This window comes from Polypterus senegalus, chromosome 1, assembly GCF_016835505.1.
Source record: "Polypterus senegalus isolate Bchr_013 chromosome 1, ASM1683550v1, whole genome shotgun sequence".
Classification (NCBI taxonomy): Eukaryota; Metazoa; Chordata; class Cladistia; order Polypteriformes; family Polypteridae; genus Polypterus; species Polypterus senegalus.
Window position 1 is genome coordinate 127,650,664 of NC_053154.1, and position 21,026 is coordinate 127,671,689.

Sequence of the window (21,026 nt, forward strand, 5' to 3'; positions counted from 1 at the left end):
GGCAAAACGTTTCAACTACTTTCCTGTATGGACTTCGGTTCAGAAAAAGTTTCATCCCAAGAACTATAAACGCACTCAATCAATTGCTCCTTGTAGAACTCTTTGTACTTATTATATAAGTACAATTACCTCACTGCAAACTTGCACTACAGTTATAACATTGCACAACCTGCGGTACTTTATAAAGCGCGTATTTACATATGATAAAGATATCATTTTTAAGATGAAATGCAGCAAAATATGTTGATTATATTATACAGATAAAACTTCATTTAAATAATCTGTATTGTTAATAATTACACATGTGAGGACACGGTGCCAAAGCGCTAGCAAGTTCATGTATTGTTCCTGCCTTGTGCGCTGTATATTTGCTGAGGCTGGCGCGACACTGGAAGGATATATGAACAGAATAATTAAACACGTACTATGAAGATATTTCAATGTTCTTTAAAAGTTTTGGAGAATCATCATTGTAAGCTTACAGATGGCTTAACGTCTATTACAGAGCTGATTGTGTGGCAATTGGGCATTTGGGGAAAGAAAAGTAGGGACAGGAATTGGAGGATAGTACGTTTGGGAGAGACAATATTGCTACAATAAATCATTTCATGAAGGTCGCATGGTGCAGCAGCATCTTGTGTGAGACATGAACAATCACTGCATCATCGTGTTCCCATGTTAAATAACATGCTTTCATTCCAATCTTCATTAAAATGATATCACATATACATCTCAGTATTTTAATTATTCAGAGAGCTGTAATATCACAAATGTAATGGATTCTGTGTCCTGTCGGAGAAAATGAAAGAACGGAAGCACGTAGTGATTCACACACATAGACCACCTTGAAGATCAAATACAAAACAAAGCATTTAACATGCTACTTTAGTCACGATGGGATTTGAGAAACTAGTAAATTAAATGAATTTAAGATGAAGTTTATGATGTTCTACAGTACTTTAATGACAAAATAAACTACATGATTAAAGTGGAAATTTCGAGATTAAAGTTGACATTTTGTGCTTTTTTCCCGCTGTGTGCCTATTTTTTTTTTGTCTGTACCCTAATTAGCTCAGACGGTGGGCAACAACTCGCCTTTTCAAGGCGACTTTGATATGTGACTACTTTTTTATTTTGCCACTGTGTGACTTTGTGAACTTGAGCTTTCGAGTTTCTCCGACACGCTATGTCACTCGATCAACTTTCTTTTGTTGATTATACCACTGTTTAAATCAACAAATAGTATGTTTTTCCTTTGTCTCCACTTGGTATTCGCTGAAATTCTTATATTTTCCACCGTGCTTTTCCCATTGTCTTTTCACAGTATACTGAGTTTAAGGGCTATTTATATTGATTTGCATATTCAAAGAGGTGTAATTTTTTAATGGAATTGGGGTGGGACAGCACGCACGTGTACAAGCGTTACTTTTGACGCTGATCGGGTTTTATGAAGCGGAAGAACGTGGAAGTTGGAGTACGCACAGATTTCTGCATCTCGATTTTTCTGTGCATAAGCACATTTCGACTTTTGTGCTTACGTCATGTTATAGTGCGAATTTTACGCACGGCATTATGCATGAGGCCCCAGGTCATGAAAAAACTAGCTTAAAGCAGCTGAACAGAGAACCAGTACCTACCAAAGTACATTCACTCTTACTTACACAGAGCCAGTTTAGAGAGTACTTGGGGGGGAAACTTAAGTACCCAGAGGAAAACCATGCACACATGAGAAACATGTTACCTTCACACAAACAGTGACCAGGCTGAGACCTGAAACCAGAATGCTGTGATATATACTGTAGATGACAACTAAATTATGTAAGAAATGCAGATCTATAAATTTTACTATAAAATATAAAATTACTTTCTGAAAATGTTTTTACTACTTAGTAAAAATTATACTGTTTCCTATTCATACATGCCAGAAGACTAAAAAAATAATAACTTTTCATAAATTAAAACACGGCAGAACACAGGAAATCAACCTCTAAGCAATCAAAAACCACAAAGAGGCCAAACAATACACTTACATCCTTGAAGGAGATTTCCCTTGTGTAATATTTGAACTTCTAAGCTAGATGCTGCTAGTCAAGTAATTTGGATAAAGCTCGACATTTTCTTTCATTTATATATAGCCATGCAAATCTGTTTGTGAGAAGATTAGTTTGTACTGTAAATGATGATAATGCATTATTTTAAAAGCAAATTATCTCATTATTACTATTCAAAGGAATTTTTCATCTTCCAACTACAATGCTGGCAATTGTACTTTTCTAACAGATGAAAAACAACTGTAAATTATACTTTTTACTTATTTTTATCAGACTCTTCTGTTTTTATTCATGCAGCAGTCTAGATAGCCTTTTAACAATGATGATTAAGCAATGGCACTGCCGACTAAATAACTGATAATGATACGTACTCTTCCTTGTCCACGCTTTCTCTGAGCTTCCTCAAACGTTTCTTTTGTCCAAATTCCAAGTTCTGGAGGATATTTTCAAAATAGGTTTCGACATTATAATTTAGCTGTAATGCATGAAGAATGAAAAAATTGAGTACTATGTCAAAATGATATAACTCTGGTTAAACAGATCAATGATCTTTGGTACAGTATCTGTAGCATGGAGTATGTTTAAGGTCATTTGTGCTGTTTTGTAACAGAATCACTATGGGAATCATTTGCCTACGTTCTTACTTACTTTTAGGTGAGTGAAAAGCACTTTCTTGTTTTGTCATTGAATAAAAATGTTTTCTATATTATGATAACTCAATATATATATATATTTATATTTACATAAAAGTGATTTTCTATCTATAACTGCATACCAATATAAAAGGAAATTGTGTACAACTTTTGCAAGCACAGTACCTATGAAAAAGTGAAAAGCTTCCCCCCTTTGTTTATCCTAATTTATTCCTTCTACTTTGTCTATTGCATGTGTATGACTAGCCGTTTATGTAGGAGTCTATAGAAATCAAGCTTCATAGCATATCTGACAGCAGATATTAGGAGTTACATGAAAACAAGGCAAGCTTTCTTGTGTGAGAAACACAAGTAGTATCTCACAGAGGAATTAATTAACATGTCTTCAAAGAGGGTTATGGAATATGCCAGCATTGTCTCGTATGTATTTTAAACCAAATTAGACTTACATCCTTGTATTCTTTATCTAACTTGGCATCATCTTTAATGTTATCAGGGTAACCAATCTTTTCTTTAATTGCCTTGGCCTATAAAAAAAGGGAAACTAGATAAGCATGTTATTTAAAAACACCACTTGAGAAAAATGACTATTACTTATTGTAAATGTCTGGATATACAGTGGATCTGGAAAGTATTCACAGCACATCACTTTTTCCACATTTTATTATGTTACAGCCTTATTCCAAAATTGATTAAATTCATTATTTCCCTCAGAATTCTACACGCAACACCCTATAATGACAATGTGAAAAAAGTTTACTTGAGGTTTTTACAAATACTGTATATTAAAAATAAAAAAATTGAGCTCAGGTGCATCCTGTTTCCCCTGATCATCCTTGAGATGTTTCTGCAGCTTTATTGGAGTCCACCTGTGGTAAATTCAGTTGATTGGACATGATTTGGAAAGGCACACACTTGTCTATATAAGGTCCCACAGTTGACTGTTCATGTCAGAGCACAAACCATGCATGATGTCAAAGGAATTGTCTCGAGGCACAAATCTGGGGAAGGTTACAGAAAAATTTCTGCTGCTTTGAAGTCGGAGAGGGCAAGCCGAAGAGAAGTTAGTTTTAAAGGGGCACTGAGGTTCAGTGTTTTAAAGATGGTCCCCTGCCTGTGTTTTTAACCTTGTTTTATGAATACTTACTTGGAATAATTTTAACATCCACAATCACTGAAATTGTATGGATTATTTATTTATTGAATTTTGAGCACCGCACTTTTTGGACACTTGTTTTGGTTTATTTATTTTAATAGAAGCACTTGAGCACTTTTCACCATCCCCTTGCTTGGTATGTTTGTCCTCATCTGCTTAGCTCGTCCTAGTCAAGACTATCAGTGGTGGCGGGTTGAAGAAGCTCCCAATGGGATGCTGTAGTATTGGGCCGATCTGCACTGATATAGTATTGTTTTTTAATTTAGTTTAGAAAGGTTTAAGAACAAACTGACACTGTCTGAGAACAAGATTTGAGAATGTAGTGGTAATTGTTTCAAATGAGAATTGGAGCTCTTAACTGAAAATTGACCTGAATCCATTTGATGGGCCCTAACCCCAACACCAGTTTGGTCAATGTGAATGAGTTTGGACAGTGTAACTGACACTATAAGTCCCACCTTTTAAAGTTACTAGTCATTTTTCAGTTTGATAACTATCGTTACATATACAGAAGCACATCTTTAGAAGTTAAAAGAAAGTCAGAAGTGCACTGTAACAACCTGTCACTCAGTCTGTTGATCCTTCCAGGGATCTATTGCTGTCAGCCTTAAAGGTCCTTTCTAAAAGGTGTGATAGCCTTGTTTTAGCCTTACCATTTTTACTGTCTCACTCTTTAAGTAGCCAGTATGTACTGAGGTATATCAGAATGATCACCCAGCAACATGATGACCAATGATTTGACTCCTATCAAACTCTCTTGTTTATCTGACTGACAAATATGTTGTCAAGCAAACTTCGAGGACTTGTATCAGCACTACAAATGTTCTGAGGTCTTGATCTCACCCTGCAAGGTAACCAACTGTTTACATCGAGCCTGATGTACTGTCCTTTAGTGGACGTTGTGAGCATAGGAAACAAACCAGATTATTTATTTGTATACAGGATACAGTGCCTAGTATGAATGAATGCTATGATAGAGCCTCGTGACTGACAAGAATGATCTTGAATTGGTTTATGACACTGTATTTTGTTGGTGAATAAAACCCATAGTATTTCTCTGGTAAGAAACACATTGTTTTTTTCAAAATATTTTATTTGTATTTCATAAGCTTTATCTAGATATAGCCAAAATTATAGACTAGCAGGTTCTGCATTTTATAGGGCTCTGGGTATACATCTTTCCAAGTAATGCATATGAGAAAAGTTAAATTTGGAATGAAATAGCATTCTGTTAATATAAGCATTAAAAGGAAAATATGTAAGTATAACCTTACCTATTTGATTCCTGCTTGAGGAATAAAATGCATTGACAACGGCAGCTCCAGTAATCCACCTTTTGATTATAAAACAAATGATTATGTTTGTCTAATGGGTTCTTAAACATCTATCCTTTCATTCCAGTTCAGGGGCCTCATGCATAAATTGTGCGCAGCACAGAAATGTTGCGTAAGAACGTTTCCCCGTTCAAATCGCAATTTATAAAACCTACACTTGGCGTAAAGTCACACACTTTTCCATGGTACCTCATACCCTGTCGCACGCAAGTTCTCCGCTCGGTTTTGCAGACTGGCGGCACCCAACATCAAAGCAGTGCTACTGTTCCTGTGTGGTTACCCTTTATTTCTTAGAACCACATTTCTGACGAGGCTTTATAAATACACTGAAACTAACTGCATATTGTTTATTAGTGTAATGCATCTGATTGTAGATTACCTGTGATAATATATTGGCCCAGGAATAGCCATAGTATTCCAAATACCATAACTGCTTTAGCGTTGTTACTCTCACTGCACCATATTCTTCTTCTTATTTTTCTTCTTTCAGCTGCTCCCTTTAAGGGTTGCCACAGCGGATCATCTTTTTCTGTATTACTCTCACTGCACCACTCAGAGTATTTATATCACTGTATCTGAGTGGGCAATCACAGCAGTAGCTGATCGGATAGAGAATTATTGGTATACAGCATCATGCACACACTGCCAAAACCACGGCAAAACGTTTCAACTACTTTCCTGTATGGACTTCGCGGTTCAGAAAAAGTTTCATCCCAAGAACTATAAACGCACTCAATCAATTGCTCCTTGTAGAACTCTTTGTACTTATTATATAAGTACAATTACCTCACTGCAAACTTGCACTACAGTTATAACATTGCACAACCTGCGGTACTTTATAAAGCGCGTATTTACATATGATAAAGATATCATTTTTAAGATGAAATGCAGCAAAATATGTTGATTATATTATACAGATAAAACTTCATTTAAATAATCTGTATTGTTAATAATTACACATGTGAGGACACGGTGCCAAAGCGCTAGCAAGTTCATGTATTGTTCCTGCCTTGTGCGCTGTATATTTGCTGAGGCTGGCGCGACACTGGAAGGATATATGAACAGAATAATTAAACACGTACTATGAAGATATTTCAATGTTCTTTAAAAGTTTTGGAGAATCATCATTGTAAGCTTACAGATGGCTTAACGTCTATTACAGAGCTGATTGTGTGGCAATTGGGCATTTGGGGAAAGAAAAGTAGGGACAGGAATTGGAGGATAGTACGTTTGGGAGAGACAATATTGCTACAATAAATCATTTCATCGAAGGTCGCGCATGGTGCAGCAGCATCTTGTGTGAGACATGAACAATCACTGCATCATCGTGTTCCCATGTTAAATAACATGCTTTCATTCCAATCTTCATTAAAATGATATCACATATACATCTCAGTATTTTAATTATTCAGAGAGCTGTAATATCACAAATGTAATGGATTCTGTGTCCTGTCGGAGAAAATGAAAGAACGGAAGCACGTAGTGATTCACACACATAGACCACCTTGAAGATCAAATACAAAACAAAGCATTTAACATGCTACTTTAGTCACGATGGGATTTGAGAAACTAGTAAATTAAATGAATTTAAGATGAAGTTTATGATGTTCTACAGTACTTTAATGACAAAATAAACTACATGATTAAAGTGGAAATTTCGAGATTAAAGTTGACATTTTGTGCTTTTTTCCCGCTGTGTGCCTATTTTTTTTTTGTCTGTACCCTAATTAGCTCAGACGGTGGGCAACAACTCGCCTTTTCAAGGCGACTTTGATATGTGACTACTTTTTTATTTTGCCACTGTGTGACTTTGTGAACTTGAGCTTTCGAGTTTCTCCGACACGCTATGTCACTCGATCAACTTTCTTTTGTTGATTATACCACTGTTTAAATCAACAAATAGTATGTTTTTCCTTTGTCTCCACTTGGTATTCGCTGAAATTCTTATATTTTCCACCGTGCTTTTCCCATTGTCTTTTCACAGTATACTGAGTTTAAGGGCTATTTATATTGATTTGCATATTCAAAGAGGTGTAATTTTTTAATGGAATTGGGGTGGGACAGCACGCACGTACAAGCGCTACTTTTGACGCTGATCGGGTTTTATGAAGCGGAAGAACGTGGAAGTTGAGTACGCACAGATTTCTGCATCTCGATTTTTCTGTGCATAAGCACATTTCACTTTTGTGCTTACGCCATGTTATAGTGCGAATTTTACGCACGGCATTATGCATGAGGCCCCAGGTCATGAAAAAACTAGCTTAAAGCAGCTGAACAGAGAACCAGTACCTACCAAAGTACATTCACTCTTACTTACACAGAGCCAGTTTAGAGAGTACTTGGGGGGGAAACTTAAGTACCCAGAGGAAAACCATGCACACATGAGAAACATGTTACCTTCACACAAACAGTGACCAGGCTGAGACCTGAAACCAGAATGCTGTGATATATACTGTAGATGACAACTAAATTATGTAAGAAATGCAGATCTATAAATTTTACTATAAAATATAAAATTACTTTCTGAAAATGTTTTTACTACTTAGTAAAAATTATACTGTTTCCTATTCATACATGCCAGAAGACTAAAAAAATAATAACTTTTCATAAATTAAAACACGGCAGAACACAGGAAATCAACCTCTAAGCAATCAAAAACCACAAAGAGGCCAAACAATACACTTACATCCTTGAAGGAGATTTCCCTTGTGTAATATTTGAACTTCTAAGCTAGATGCTGCTAGTCAAGTAATTTGGATAAAGCTCGACATTTTCTTTCATTTATATATAGCCATGCAAATCTGTTTGTGAGAAGATTAGTTTGTACTGTAAATGATGATAATGCATTATTTTAAAAGCAAATTATCTCATTATTACTATTCAAAGGAATTTTTCATCTTCCAACTACAATGCTGGCAATTGTACTTTTCTAACAGATGAAAAACAACTGTAAATTATACTTTTTACTTATTTTTATCAGACTCTTCTGTTTTTATTCATGCAGCAGTCTAGATAGCCTTTTAACAATGATGATTAAGCAATGGCACTGCCGACTAAATAACTGATAATGATACGTACTCTTCCTTGTCCACGCTTTCTCTGAGCTTCCTCAAACGTTTCTTTTGTCCAAATTCCAAGTTCTGGAGGATATTTTCAAAATAGGTTTCGACATTATAATTTAGCTGTAATGCATGAAGAATGAAAAAATTGAGTACTATGTCAAAATGATATAACTCTGGTTAAACAGATCAATGATCTTTGGTACAGTATCTGTAGCATGGAGTATGTTTAAGGTCATTTGTGCTGTTTTGTAACAGAATCACTATGGGAATCATTTGCCTACGTTCTTACTTACTTTTAGGTGAGTGAAAGCACTTTCTTGTTTTGTCATTGAATAAAAATGTTTTCTATATTATGATAACTCAATATATATATATATTTATATTTACATAAAAGTGATTTTCTATCTATAACTGCATACCAATATAAAAGGAAATTGTGTACAACTTTTGCAAGCACAGTACCTATGAAAAAGTGAAAAGCTTCCCCCCTTTGTTTATCCTAATTTATTCCTTCTACTTTGTCTATTGCATGTGTATGACTAGCCGTTTATGTAGGAGTCTATAGAAATCAAGCTTCATAGCATATCTGACAGCAGATATTAGGAGTTACATGAAAACAAGGCAAGCTTTCTTGTGTGAGAAACACAAGTAGTATCTCACAGAGGAATTAATTAACATGTCTTCAAAGAGGGTTATGGAATATGCCAGCATTGTCTCGTATGTATTTTAAACCAAATTAGACTTACATCCTTGTATTCTTTATCTAACTTGGCATCATCTTTAATGTTATCAGGGTAACCAATCTTTTCTTTAATTGCCTTGGCCTATAAAAAAAGGGAAACTAGATAAGCATGTTATTTAAAAACACCACTTGAGAAAAATGACTATTACTTATTGTAAATGTCTGGATATACAGTGGATCTGGAAAGTATTCACAGCACATCACTTTTTCCACATTTTATTATGTTACAGCCTTATTCCAAAATTGATTAAATTCATTATTTCCCTCAGAATTCTACACGCAACACCCTATAATGACAATGTGAAAAAAGTTTACTTGAGGTTTTTACAAATACTGTATATTAAAAATAAAAAAATTGAGCTCAGGTGCATCCTGTTTCCCCTGATCATCCTTGAGATGTTTCTGCAGCTTTATTGGAGTCCACCTGTGGTAAATTCAGTTGATTGGACATGATTTGGAAAGGCACACACTTGTCTATATAAGGTCCCACAGTTGACTGTTCATGTCAGAGCACAAACCATGCATGATGTCAAAGGAATTGTCTCGAGGCACAAATCTGGGGAAGGTTACAGAAAAATTTCTGCTGCTTTGAAGGTCCCAATGAGCACAGTGGCCTCCATCATCCGTAAATGGAAGAAGTTTGAAACCACCAGGACTCTTCCTAGAGCTGGCCGGCCATCTAAACTGAGCGATCGTGGGAGAAGGGCCTTAGTCAGGGAGGTGACCTATAACCCGATGGTCACTCTGTCAGAGCTCCAGAGGTCCTCTATGGAGAGAGGAGAACCTTCCAGAAGGACAACCATCTCTGCAGCAATCCACCAATCAGGCCTGTATGGTAGAGTGGCCAGACGGAAGCCACTCCTTAGTAAAAGCACATGGCAGCCCGCCGGGAGTTTGACAAAAGGCATCTGAAGGACTCTCAGACAATGAGAAACAAAATTCTCTGGTCTGACGAGACAAAGATTGAACTCTTTGGTGTGAATCCCAGGAGTCACGTTTGGAGGAAACCAGGCACCGCTCATCACCAGGCCAATACCATCCCTACAGTGAAGCATGGTGGTGGCAGCATCATGCTGTGGGGATGTTTTTCAGTGGCAGAAACTGGGAGACTAGTCAGGATAAAGGGAAAGATGTTTGCAGCAATGTACAGAGACATCCTGGATGAAAACCTGCTCCAGCGCGCTCTTGACCTCAGACTGGGGCGACGGTTCATCTTTCAGCAGGACAACAACCCTAAGCACACAGCCAAGATATCAAAGGAGTGGCTTCACGACAACTCTGTGAATGTCCTTGAGTGGCCAAGCGAGAGCCTAGACTTGAATCCAATTGAACATCTCTGGAGAGATCTTAAATTGGCTGTGCATCGACGCTTCCCATCCAACCTGATGAAGCTTGAGAGGTGCTGCAAAGAGGAATGGGCGAAACTGGCCAAGGATAGGTGTGCCAAGCTTGTGGCATCATATTCAAAAAGACTTCAGGCTGTAATTGCTGCCAAAGGTGCATCAAAAAGTATTGAGCAAATGCTATGAATACTTATGTACATGTGATTTCTCAGTTTTTTTTATTTTTAATAAATTTGTAAAAACCTCAAGTAAACTTTTTTCACGTTGTCATTGGGGTGTTGTGTGTAGAATTCTGAGGAAAAAAAATGAATTTAATCCATTTCGGAATAAGGCTGTAACATAACAAAATGTGGAAAAAGTGATGCGCTGTGAATACTTTCCGGATGCACTGTATACTTGTAAAATTTGTGTTTATCAGAAAGGTGATCATGATAAAAAAATATACTTCAATCATAATGTAGTACTGCATAGAGGATGCAAATCTCATATATATATTACAAAATTCACACATTCTGATACCATTTTTACACTTACATTTAAATAAAGCTAACTCTTTAAATAAATAAACAATTACTTTGTTAAAGATGCTTATTTTAAATTTACCCATCACCTTACTGAAACCACAAGGTGGCACACAAAATGTGGCCTGGTCCTAGTGTCAATATCATTAAGAGTTTTTTGAGTAACTAGCCATGCTAACTGTCTGAAATCTAAGTAATCAACTTAGACTGCAGCATTCACATTTGCAGTGCAGTGTGTTCGTCTGGTTGCTGTGTCTCTGGTACATAGTATTTGGTACAGGATTTGTACCAAACAAGCAATTCTAATATTTGTGATGTGACATCTGTTGGACAGCAGAGGCATAGCAACTGGGTGGACACACAGACACTGTCCTTTTTTAAGTTGGATAAAAAAAAACAAATGTTATACTTGAAAAGTAATTTTGTTACTTTGTTGTTTTATTACTATTGTTAAAGAATGCAGTTAGCTTATAAAGATTTCTTTCCATATTATACACAATGTTCGTGACAACCTCTGGGGTACCGATGCAAGGGTTCCTTGATTTATATGCTTTGCTCAAAGAACCAATTTTTCACCAATTATACATTTTGCAATTGAATTGAAAGAATTCCTCATGTATCAACTTGAAGATGCCTGTGTGAACACACATCTCCATATTTGAAATGGAATGTTTTATTTAATATGGCATATCTTCCCTCCAGCAAGCACACATATAACCGAACTAACAACTAGAAACAAAACATGTATGGGAACTTTTGGCAGTCCTCACCTCTGTATCATGCAATGGGCTACTTTTTGTGTGCCACCCTATAATTAATTCCCAACTGTAGCATTTCATTGAACCAGAAATTATCCTAAAAATACTGGGTTCAAGGCAAGAACTTATCCTATACATTGTTGCCAGTCCATTGCATAACACAGTCACTCGCATCATTTTTTGTGGGTACAAATAGGAGTATTCAATTACGCTAACACGCACAATTTTGGGAGAGTATGAAAGACACATGCAGACACAGAGGAACTTGCATACTCTGCAAAGCCAGTGATTGTGCTGGAATTCAAATCCAGACTCTTAAGAGCTATGATGCAAAATTCATTCAGTGCCCCACCTCATTTACTTAAAGTAAAAATCTTAAAAAGGATGGATACATTTGACATTCTAAAATGTTACTGGCAGGTCATATTTTACATTACATAGTTATACATACAGCAGAAAATTATAAAACCATCAAGTAAGCATAAAAATTATAAAAGGCTTGTTTCATCTCAGATACTTAAATACAGAAATGACTGGCTTCACAATTTTTTACAACTTCATATGCTATCTGACTAGTAATAAAATCAATAAAGATAGACAAATGGTTTTAAAATATCCAGCACTAACTTTATCTTCTGCTTTTGTTTTGGTCTCCTGATCCATCCATTTAAGATCATCCAAGGTCTGAATGAAAACTTCTCGAATTTGGGAAATCATTTCTTCAACCTAAGGAAAGAACATCAAAATATAACAGAGACTGGATCTGCTCTTAGTTGTTCCTGCTCAACCATGCTTCTGTTTTACATAGAAATGATCTAAGTGGCACAACTGAAGAAAATGTTTGTTTGCGCTTGGTTTGTACATCAAATGCTGTTAGTCTCCCTTCATGAAGGGCATTTCCAAATTTGACACCTTTGCATCTGAGAAGAAATCTTCTGTAAGTGCACACATCTTTCACTTTTCATTGAACCCTAACTTTTGAAAACTGACAAATATCCTAAGTAGCTGACTGACATAATAATTTCTGCAGTCTGGGTGGCTTGCTTCATTATTGTCTACACAGATGGTGCCAGAACAACACTATAAAGGGAGAGCCAATGCAATGCTATAGTATGAAAATATATGAAGAACTGAGAGGATGGAATTCACCTACTCCACTTTAGATGTGGGATCCTCAACCCCCACCTTCTGACTCTTAGTTAGTAAATGCCTCAGGTCAAGCTGAAAAAGAGATTACTTCACATCCCACATATTTAAACAGTCTTACATGTTATGTATTTACATTTGAAGGACACTTTTACTCTGAGTGACTTACAGGACCAGAAAATGTGTGTCTTACTGTATAATGTATGCATATTTTTTACAATGGGCACAGGCAACTGACTTATTTTTTTCAAAAACTGCTAAATGTGTTGTTCATTAGATGTTGTTCATTGCTGGATAAAATATATTATTAAAGGTGAAAAAAGTCTACAATCACTTATCTTGATTCTAGCACTGTCATGAACAAAGCTGAAATTTCAATAACAGTGTGTGTAGGCTTTTCATATCCTTTAAATATGGTATACATTTTTAAAAAGTATGCTTTTGAGGTCCAGAGACTTCCACGGAGTAAGCTTTTCATGAAAGCAATGACACATACTATAATTATACAATTATAAGCTATAAAGTGCAAGGTAAAGGATTTATAATGTAGGTTCAGCATTATGTTTACTGGTGACGTTGCCCACTTTTCAGGGCATAGCAGGAAGGACATATCACTGTGCAGTTGAAAGTAGCAGAAGGAAATAATATTCTCAGACAAGGAGCTCAACATACCATGGTTTTACTTTCTCCAGCAAAGGCCTCTTCAACATATAATCTCCCAACTGCATTTTCTAGGTTACCATTCACATAGTTTGCACACTGTCGCCAAACTGCAGTTTCTGATGTTGTCCCATAAAGAGCCTGTTAAGAACATAGTTTTGTCATTTAATAATATAACATGATACTATACCCAGCTATGCGCCTTTGAAGGACCCTTTTCAAATGGTACGCTGGTATAATATATAAAAAGAAAGCAGAAAAACCTATTTCTTTTTAGACATCCAAATTGGCTTTTTTTTCATTTAGCCAGCAAACTACTACAGCTTCTCCTTTAAAAAATATAGCCTACCTTTCGGAAAGCCTTTCTTGTGTCTTTGTAGTTACGACTCAAGCTGTTAACAAGATCCATTATACCACGCCATACCAAATAGTTCTGAATTGTTCTGTTTTGAGAAAACAGCACAAAAGGGTAATGCACATTGAATGACGGTCTAAATTCCTGTAATCATTTAGATTTAATCTGTTTACCTCTTCTCAGTGTTGACAAGAACATGTTTCAGTTTTCTTAGGTAGTCTGGGGCATAAACAATAACATTTTCTTGTGGCGTCACAGATATGTTCACTGTATTCATTATCTTCTCAGTAAAGCTTGTCCAATGAAATTCCTGGATAAAATGTGATAAGTTTGATGGCTTTATTTACAGAAATTTGTCTTTATGGGTTTCAGAATGCATACAAACCCCTATACAGATATATAAGTATACAGATGTATATAATGCAATGGGTCATACAGCTACCAAGGGCAGAAGGATAATGAAGACAGAGGGAGAGTCCAACATACCAGTGTGACTAAACAGCTGATATTAGAGTCAGTAAGCCCTACAAATTAATCTGGCATAATGTAATAAGTAAATAGTGTACCAGAATATGATGGATAACATATGATATTAACAACAGAAGTGCCTCGCCATGGTAAAAGAAGGATTCTGCTGCCCATTACAATGGTAGGAAAAACAAACATATTTAATTTCTTCTTTCCCTTTATCTAAGCATGAGAGGGGTGTGGGGTTGCAGAGCCCCTGATACCAAAATAATCCTAATAATTAAGATGGTTATAAGACCTTCTAAGGGGCTCAGTTTAGCAGGATTTAGGAGGAACCCCTTTTCTGTGCACTCTTGAACTAGTAAGAAGTTCTGGGGATAGGTCACACGTAACCTATGCCTAAAATTTAAATGCTGATCACATTGATGAGTTGGGGTAAAATCACAGCTGGCACATTGGTACTGTTGGCAAAGACAGGGAGAGAAGAACATGTTGGCATGTATGGACAAGGTACCTAGGCAAGCTACTCCAGCTTTTTTAGACAGTGACGGGTAATCTATAGTAACCAGGTTGAGGTCTTTTTGTATTTATTTGGTTAATTTATATTTTGTAACATTCATCGTCTTTCTCATTTAAATTACTTTTTTGAGACTGGTGGATAGCATATAGTGATGAGTCCATGTCAATGTTTTGCTTGATTCATGCTTTGATGCATGATTTATTTATATAAACAAAATCCCCAGGTGTTGCAAATTAAGTCTAATATTCTGTGACAATGAAGCTAATATTTTCTATTATATTAATTTGTGGTAAATTTGTAATGGTAATTGATCAGTTGTAAAACTGGTACTCCAGTCTTCTTTATATCTGAATATTAAAAGAAATATAAACTAAATATTCTAACTTAACATGGGGTTTGTTCCTGCCTTGCGCCCTGTGTTAGGATATTGCGGGTTGGATAATGGATGGCCCCGTGACCCTGTGTTCGGATTCGGCGGGTTGGAAAATGGATGGATGGATGGATAATGGAAGGATGGATCAAGTATACATAAAGCAGAATGCCCAAAACCTTTTTAATACTCAAAACTAAAATACAAGACAATTTTACTTTTTAATAGCAGTTTTCTTATTTTGTGTTATACTTACTGTGCTATTAACAATTAATGTAAAGTTATTTTCCATTGCACTTAATTCCATTTTGTTATAAAGTAACATTGGGTCATTTCTGTCCTCTGGTTTGGAGGTTGCCTATGATATAAATTGGAGACATGCTTTAAATATATTCTGAATTAATAAAACTACTGAACATACTAAATTAGCTACAGTACATATATTACATAACTGCTCAAAAAAATTAAAGGAACACTTTGAAAACACATAATATCTCAATTGGGAAAAAAAATCATGCTGGATATCTATATTGATATGGACTGGGTAACGTGTTAGGAACGAAAGGATGCCACATTGTTTGATGAAAATGAGAAGTATCAACCTATATAAGCACATGATATTCTTCTGTAGTTTTATTAACTTACATAACATAACATAACAGTAATATTCTCCAAAGTACCTAATCCAATTCAGGTTTGGCTACAACCTATCCCAGGAGACTTGGGCATAAGGTAGGAACCAGTCCGTTGCAGGGCCTGCTCACACACACATCCATGGGGCAAATTAAGAACTGGCAAATGAGCTTAACATGTACATGTTTGGGATGTGGCTGGTAAACTCAGGTAGTCAACAGGACAACTGTACTGTAACCTGTACACAGTACTAAATCCCCAATTTTGACCAAGGACACTGGATTTGTGAGGTAGCACAACTTATCTCTGCACCACTTTGCTATGCTTATTATTTTAAATTTGTGATAGCTATTTCCTGGACTGATATAACTGAATACATTTTTATGACATAATGGCACAATAGTAGGCACTATTTTATTTTTATTTTTTAAATGCACATGGATAGAAACAACACTTTTTTCCACCTGTCTGCACTATAATATCAGTAAATTTTACAACAGCCAATTAATTGATAAGTTATCATTTTCACATTCCCAACTGTATAGTGTCAGGTTTTACAGCTGTTTAATCTCCATTTCTTTTCTTTCCACATTCCTGCTGTCCTCTCTGAATCTTAAGATACTTATGTTAAGTCACCAGTATTGTTTAACAATCACTGGCAAGTGCAGTGACCTTCAACTGATCACGTGCAGCACATAACGTTAACTATTGATCCTTGGTAATCATTATCAAACAGAAATTGTAGACTGACAAAGGTACACTGTCAGCTTATTCTAATCTTTTAGAATAATTAGATAACTTATTCTTAACAATAACTTTCCGAATACTGAACTGATGTTTTGCTTTGAGGTGCATTTTTAACTGGGCACCAGGAACATCTAACCTTATTTCAGGAATGGTCTCATTTCTTGCTTCCTTAGGGGCAGGTGAACAAAGTAAGCTTTTATGAGCTTATTCATATTGTTCTTTCTATAGCTTCACTTTACAGGTTATTCATCAAGACAGAATTTTTCCGTTTCTCTATACACTTCGTGGCATGTCTCAATTTTCCAGGAAAACAAATATTTTTGTGCCTGCAAGTCTTTACGGCGTTAAGGAACAAAATGTTATGATGATATGCGAATTATAGACAGACATACCCAGCGAACAATAATAGTGAAAAAAATGCAAAGTAGATACAACATAACAGATGCAAAATTAGCTGTGAACCACAAATTATTAATAAAAAGAGGCAGAAAAAACTTCATCTTAAACCTCAATTACAGGACCTCTAGTTAAAACAAGGTTCAATATAAGTACGGCCACTGAAGTTATTTACATGAGTGTTTTAGAAAATTAAAGTCAAGTCCTGCAGTGGAAATTAAGATTATTAACTATACAACTATAATAATCACTAATTCTTGGTACAGCTCATTATATTAAAACATTGATATATTTCCTAATTAGTGATGTCTTCTGGCGCATATCATGAGAAAAGCTGTGAAAAAAAACACAATAATAATAATGATAAATTACATTAGCAATGAGCTTTTCCAGTTCCATAACAGACTTGAGTTCATTTTCAATCATCTTCTCATCAAAAGTTAAATTCCTTTCCTTGCGTATGAGTATTGCTACATCGGTCATAAATTGTACATATGCATTACAGGCCTGTAAAAACAAAGAAAGAAAATAACACAATGTATTTTATCGTTTGTTATTCAATTCATATGCAGTAAATATTGTTCCCTATACAAGGATATCATGACAATAAACAATTTAATATACACTTGTATACAAGGTATCCAATTTATTACACAAAATCAACTACTGATACATAGCTTGGTCAACATTTTTAATCTTTTCTTATTGCAGTGATTTTTGAAATGTCAGTATAAATGTATTATAGCAAATATGGTTGACAATCTAAACCTTTTACTTTATTATAGTGTAACATGAGTACAAAGAGTTAAATGAGATGTTAAGGTGCTCTGATTATAATGTTATCACATTTTCTGAACCTAGGGAATATACTAGCACACTACACTGTATAATTTCTTGGAAAATATATACTTCAAAATTCAATTGCAAGTCTAATAGCAGTTCTAAAGCTGTTGCTATGGAAATGTGCCATATTTTTAAGTGAACCTGATAAAGGGATAAATCCTACTAGAAATGTGAGATTTCCAAATAGTAATGAATAGTTGTTGCACATTAACAAAGAGGCAGATTTATTAATCTAAAAGCAAATATTTACGATGCACAGTCAACAAGATTGCTGTCTCACTTCAGTAAAACATTTTAATCTAAGAGTTCTGGGTTTGTATCCTGGCCTGGACATCGCCTACTTGAACTGTGCATATTTTCCTCCGGTTTACAAAGATTATCTCTTGTCTGGATTTCTCTAAATCATTAATTTTTACTATTCTTTTTTACATGCTTTCATAGCAGATACACTTACATTTTTAGTTATTTTATTATTGCTATTCTCAGTGCAATTAAAGCTCCTGAAATGAATCTACATACAATAGTGTTTAATATGTGGAACACATCCAAATGCAGTGTAATTGAACTATGCCTGCTATATTATTTCTGTAAGACAGACTGTACATTTAGCTTTGCAGTGCTGTTTAAAAGAATGGCTATCCTTGGAAGCAGCCTGTTACATTTTTGTGATGGAAAACCAAAAAAAAATGCTTTTTGCATTCAATATTTGTTCTTATTACAAAGCTTCCAGCATGTACAGAATTCCTAAATACAGCATATAACAAACAAAATAAACACCACTTTATGGAAACAAAAATATTCAGGGACTCCAAAATTCAACATTGCATTAATGTCACCAGTTAAGTGAAGGGGAACAGAGCACCAGATTTTTTCAGAGTTGCTCACCTTCTAGATGGAACTAGATGGAAAATTAGAGGACATGGACAAGAACACAAATTAGAATGGTGTTTGTGAAATTCTTAAAAAAGTTGAAAGAAAAAAATGAAACTGAAATAAAAATCACAATGAAAATAAACAAAAGAGTAAGATAAAATTAAATTAGGGGAATAATACTGTACCTCATTGGAGGCAGCAATAAGAAGAAAAAAAAACAAATAGAAAAGAATACAAACAGATGTGAAGGCTAAAGACTTTTGATGAGGCATTTAAAATATTTCCATTTAAATGTATGATACAATATATTATCGTTTTGCTAACAACACATTTAAACCTTCCTTTGAACAGAGCAACGGATGTACGGCTAATTCCACTGGAATATGACTTTTGCCACTTACTATACATCTGTTTACTGTATAAGAATTCTAATCATCAGGTTGACACTCGTATACATCACATATTCTCACAAATTTTTCAAGCCCAACTAAGCCCAATTTCTGTAAATATCTATTTATGGACTGTTATAATGAAGAAATGTGAATAGTAGTGACTAGTGGGAACAATGGGCAAATAAGTCTCTCTTCTAATTCAGGATTCAATGTCGCATGCTAGAGCCCATGCTAGCGGCAGGAAACCTACGGTAAACTGTGTTTCTGTTTATTTTGGGTCAGGCTTTATGCATATGCATACATCCACTTTCACAACAGCTCCACATGCAGTGACCAGTATCTAGAGGAAATCCATGTGCACAGGAAAAATAATGTCTTTGCACCATAACTCTGTTCTAGCTGCTCACAAATGCAGAAAGAAAAAACAGTTTCAAAAGAGGATTTTTACTAATGCGGTTTTCAAAAAAGGAAAGTGTTAGCGAATAAGGCAAATTTTAGCCATAATATATAAGTCTTCACTTTTTTATTCTCCATTTTGGACATGTAATCTATGCAGTAGTCCATCTGGATTGTTAAGTATAATGATGGTTCTTTATCTGGCAAAATGAGGTAACTATAAGAATGTGATGGCAAAAAAAGGTAAAAAAAAAGCCTGTGGAGTAAAGGCAAAGCGGTAAGCTATAGATTCTATGTTTCTCTCATTGTCTATTGTTCACTGCATCTTTAATTAAAGTCTGTTACATTTAGAAGTTGTCTGAGGATCTTTTTTTGTTTGGGGAAAAAATAATGATAATATGAGAGTATGGTCGAGCTATTAGTTGTCAGCTAACACAAATTAGCACACATCTCTGTTTGCTAAACAAGGAGCATACTATATGGCTGTGCTTTATGAAATGATATTTAACAGTATATATTGTATTTTTAATAGCCAGTTTAAATGCTTGACATATTTCTATTTGTGTCAACTCATCAACTCCTCATATTTTGTTCAAAATGGTATAGTTAATCATCCTTACAATTTCTATTATAATCCGGAAAAATTACTAAATAGCAATTGAGAAGAATACAATATAATGCAGTCTCAAATTTCTATATATTGATCATGAAGTAAGGTCCACTAAATTAATGACACACAAATGTTCAACACAAAAAACTGTGTTTTAAAATAAGCAAACTGGTCATCATTGTATTGTCCCTTAAAGCTGATCTAAAATTCTAAATAAATATGATTACTAAAGAATGAATACATGCAATCAGTGTTTCCAATACAGCAGACCTCCATATAGGCAGAGCAGATTAATATGCATTTGAAAAAGATTTAGAAACAATTCTGAACTTATTACCATCCAGTTTAGAAAGTCAGAAGTTGAAACAGAAAAAGATTTGGTGCAGTAAGATCTTTTCAGAGCTGTGTTATCAGATGCTGCATCCCCAAGGAATTTAATTTTGTAATTCAGTGTAATGTAAATACAGAATCGCGTGCTGGCGTCTAGATTTAATTTAGTCATTGAATCTTTGGAGACATTACAGTAATAGATTTAGTTTCTGCTGTCTTTGCAAATTATGAGGAATTACAGCTATGTACTAGTTTTGCCAAATTATACATGGGATAGATTTTCTACACAATTTAATTAAAATTCAACAAAAGTGGTTTTGTTAGGCCAAAGTCTACAGTCAACTTAATTCAAGTAAATATATTTTGTATATTGTTTACATTACACATCTATGAAATTACTATACAACCACAAAATAACTGCTTAATGCATTACAGTACTTTCTTATTGTGCAGTATTTAAATAAGTATTCCAAAATAATTTCTGTAGTTTGACAAAAGCTCTGCACAATACCTTGAAAACATTTTAACTAAGTAGTTCTATACTTTTCAATTCACCATTTTAATTTTGTTTTCATGCACAATTTGTTTATATTGCATAATGCTTCTCTATTTATGTTTTAAAAATATGTTTTGTGTTTATGTTGCATTTCTATCCATCCATCATCAA

The 21,026-nt window shown here is 35.0% G+C and overlaps 1 protein-coding gene across 3 annotated transcripts in view; it reads right to left on the bottom strand.

The window, feature by feature from the left end:
- LOC120531795 (neprilysin-like) overlaps positions 1-21,026 on the bottom strand; it is a 132,716-nt gene that overhangs the window by 37,456 nt on the left and 74,234 nt on the right. For all 3 annotated transcript variants that reach the window (XM_039757545.1, XM_039757553.1, XM_039757562.1), the window contains exons 9-17: positions 17,288-17,422; positions 15,396-15,497; positions 13,955-14,091; positions 13,776-13,869; positions 13,439-13,567; positions 12,248-12,346; positions 9,003-9,080; positions 8,273-8,376; positions 5,135-5,193 (exon numbers count right to left, since the gene is read on the bottom strand). In XM_039757545.1, the coding sequence (XP_039613479.1) occupies positions 5,135-5,193; positions 8,273-8,376; positions 9,003-9,080; positions 12,248-12,346; positions 13,439-13,567; positions 13,776-13,869; positions 13,955-14,091; positions 15,396-15,497; positions 17,288-17,422 (937 nt within the window). The remainder of the gene's footprint in view (positions 1-5,134; positions 5,194-8,272; positions 8,377-9,002; positions 9,081-12,247; positions 12,347-13,438; positions 13,568-13,775; positions 13,870-13,954; positions 14,092-15,395; positions 15,498-17,287; positions 17,423-21,026) is intronic.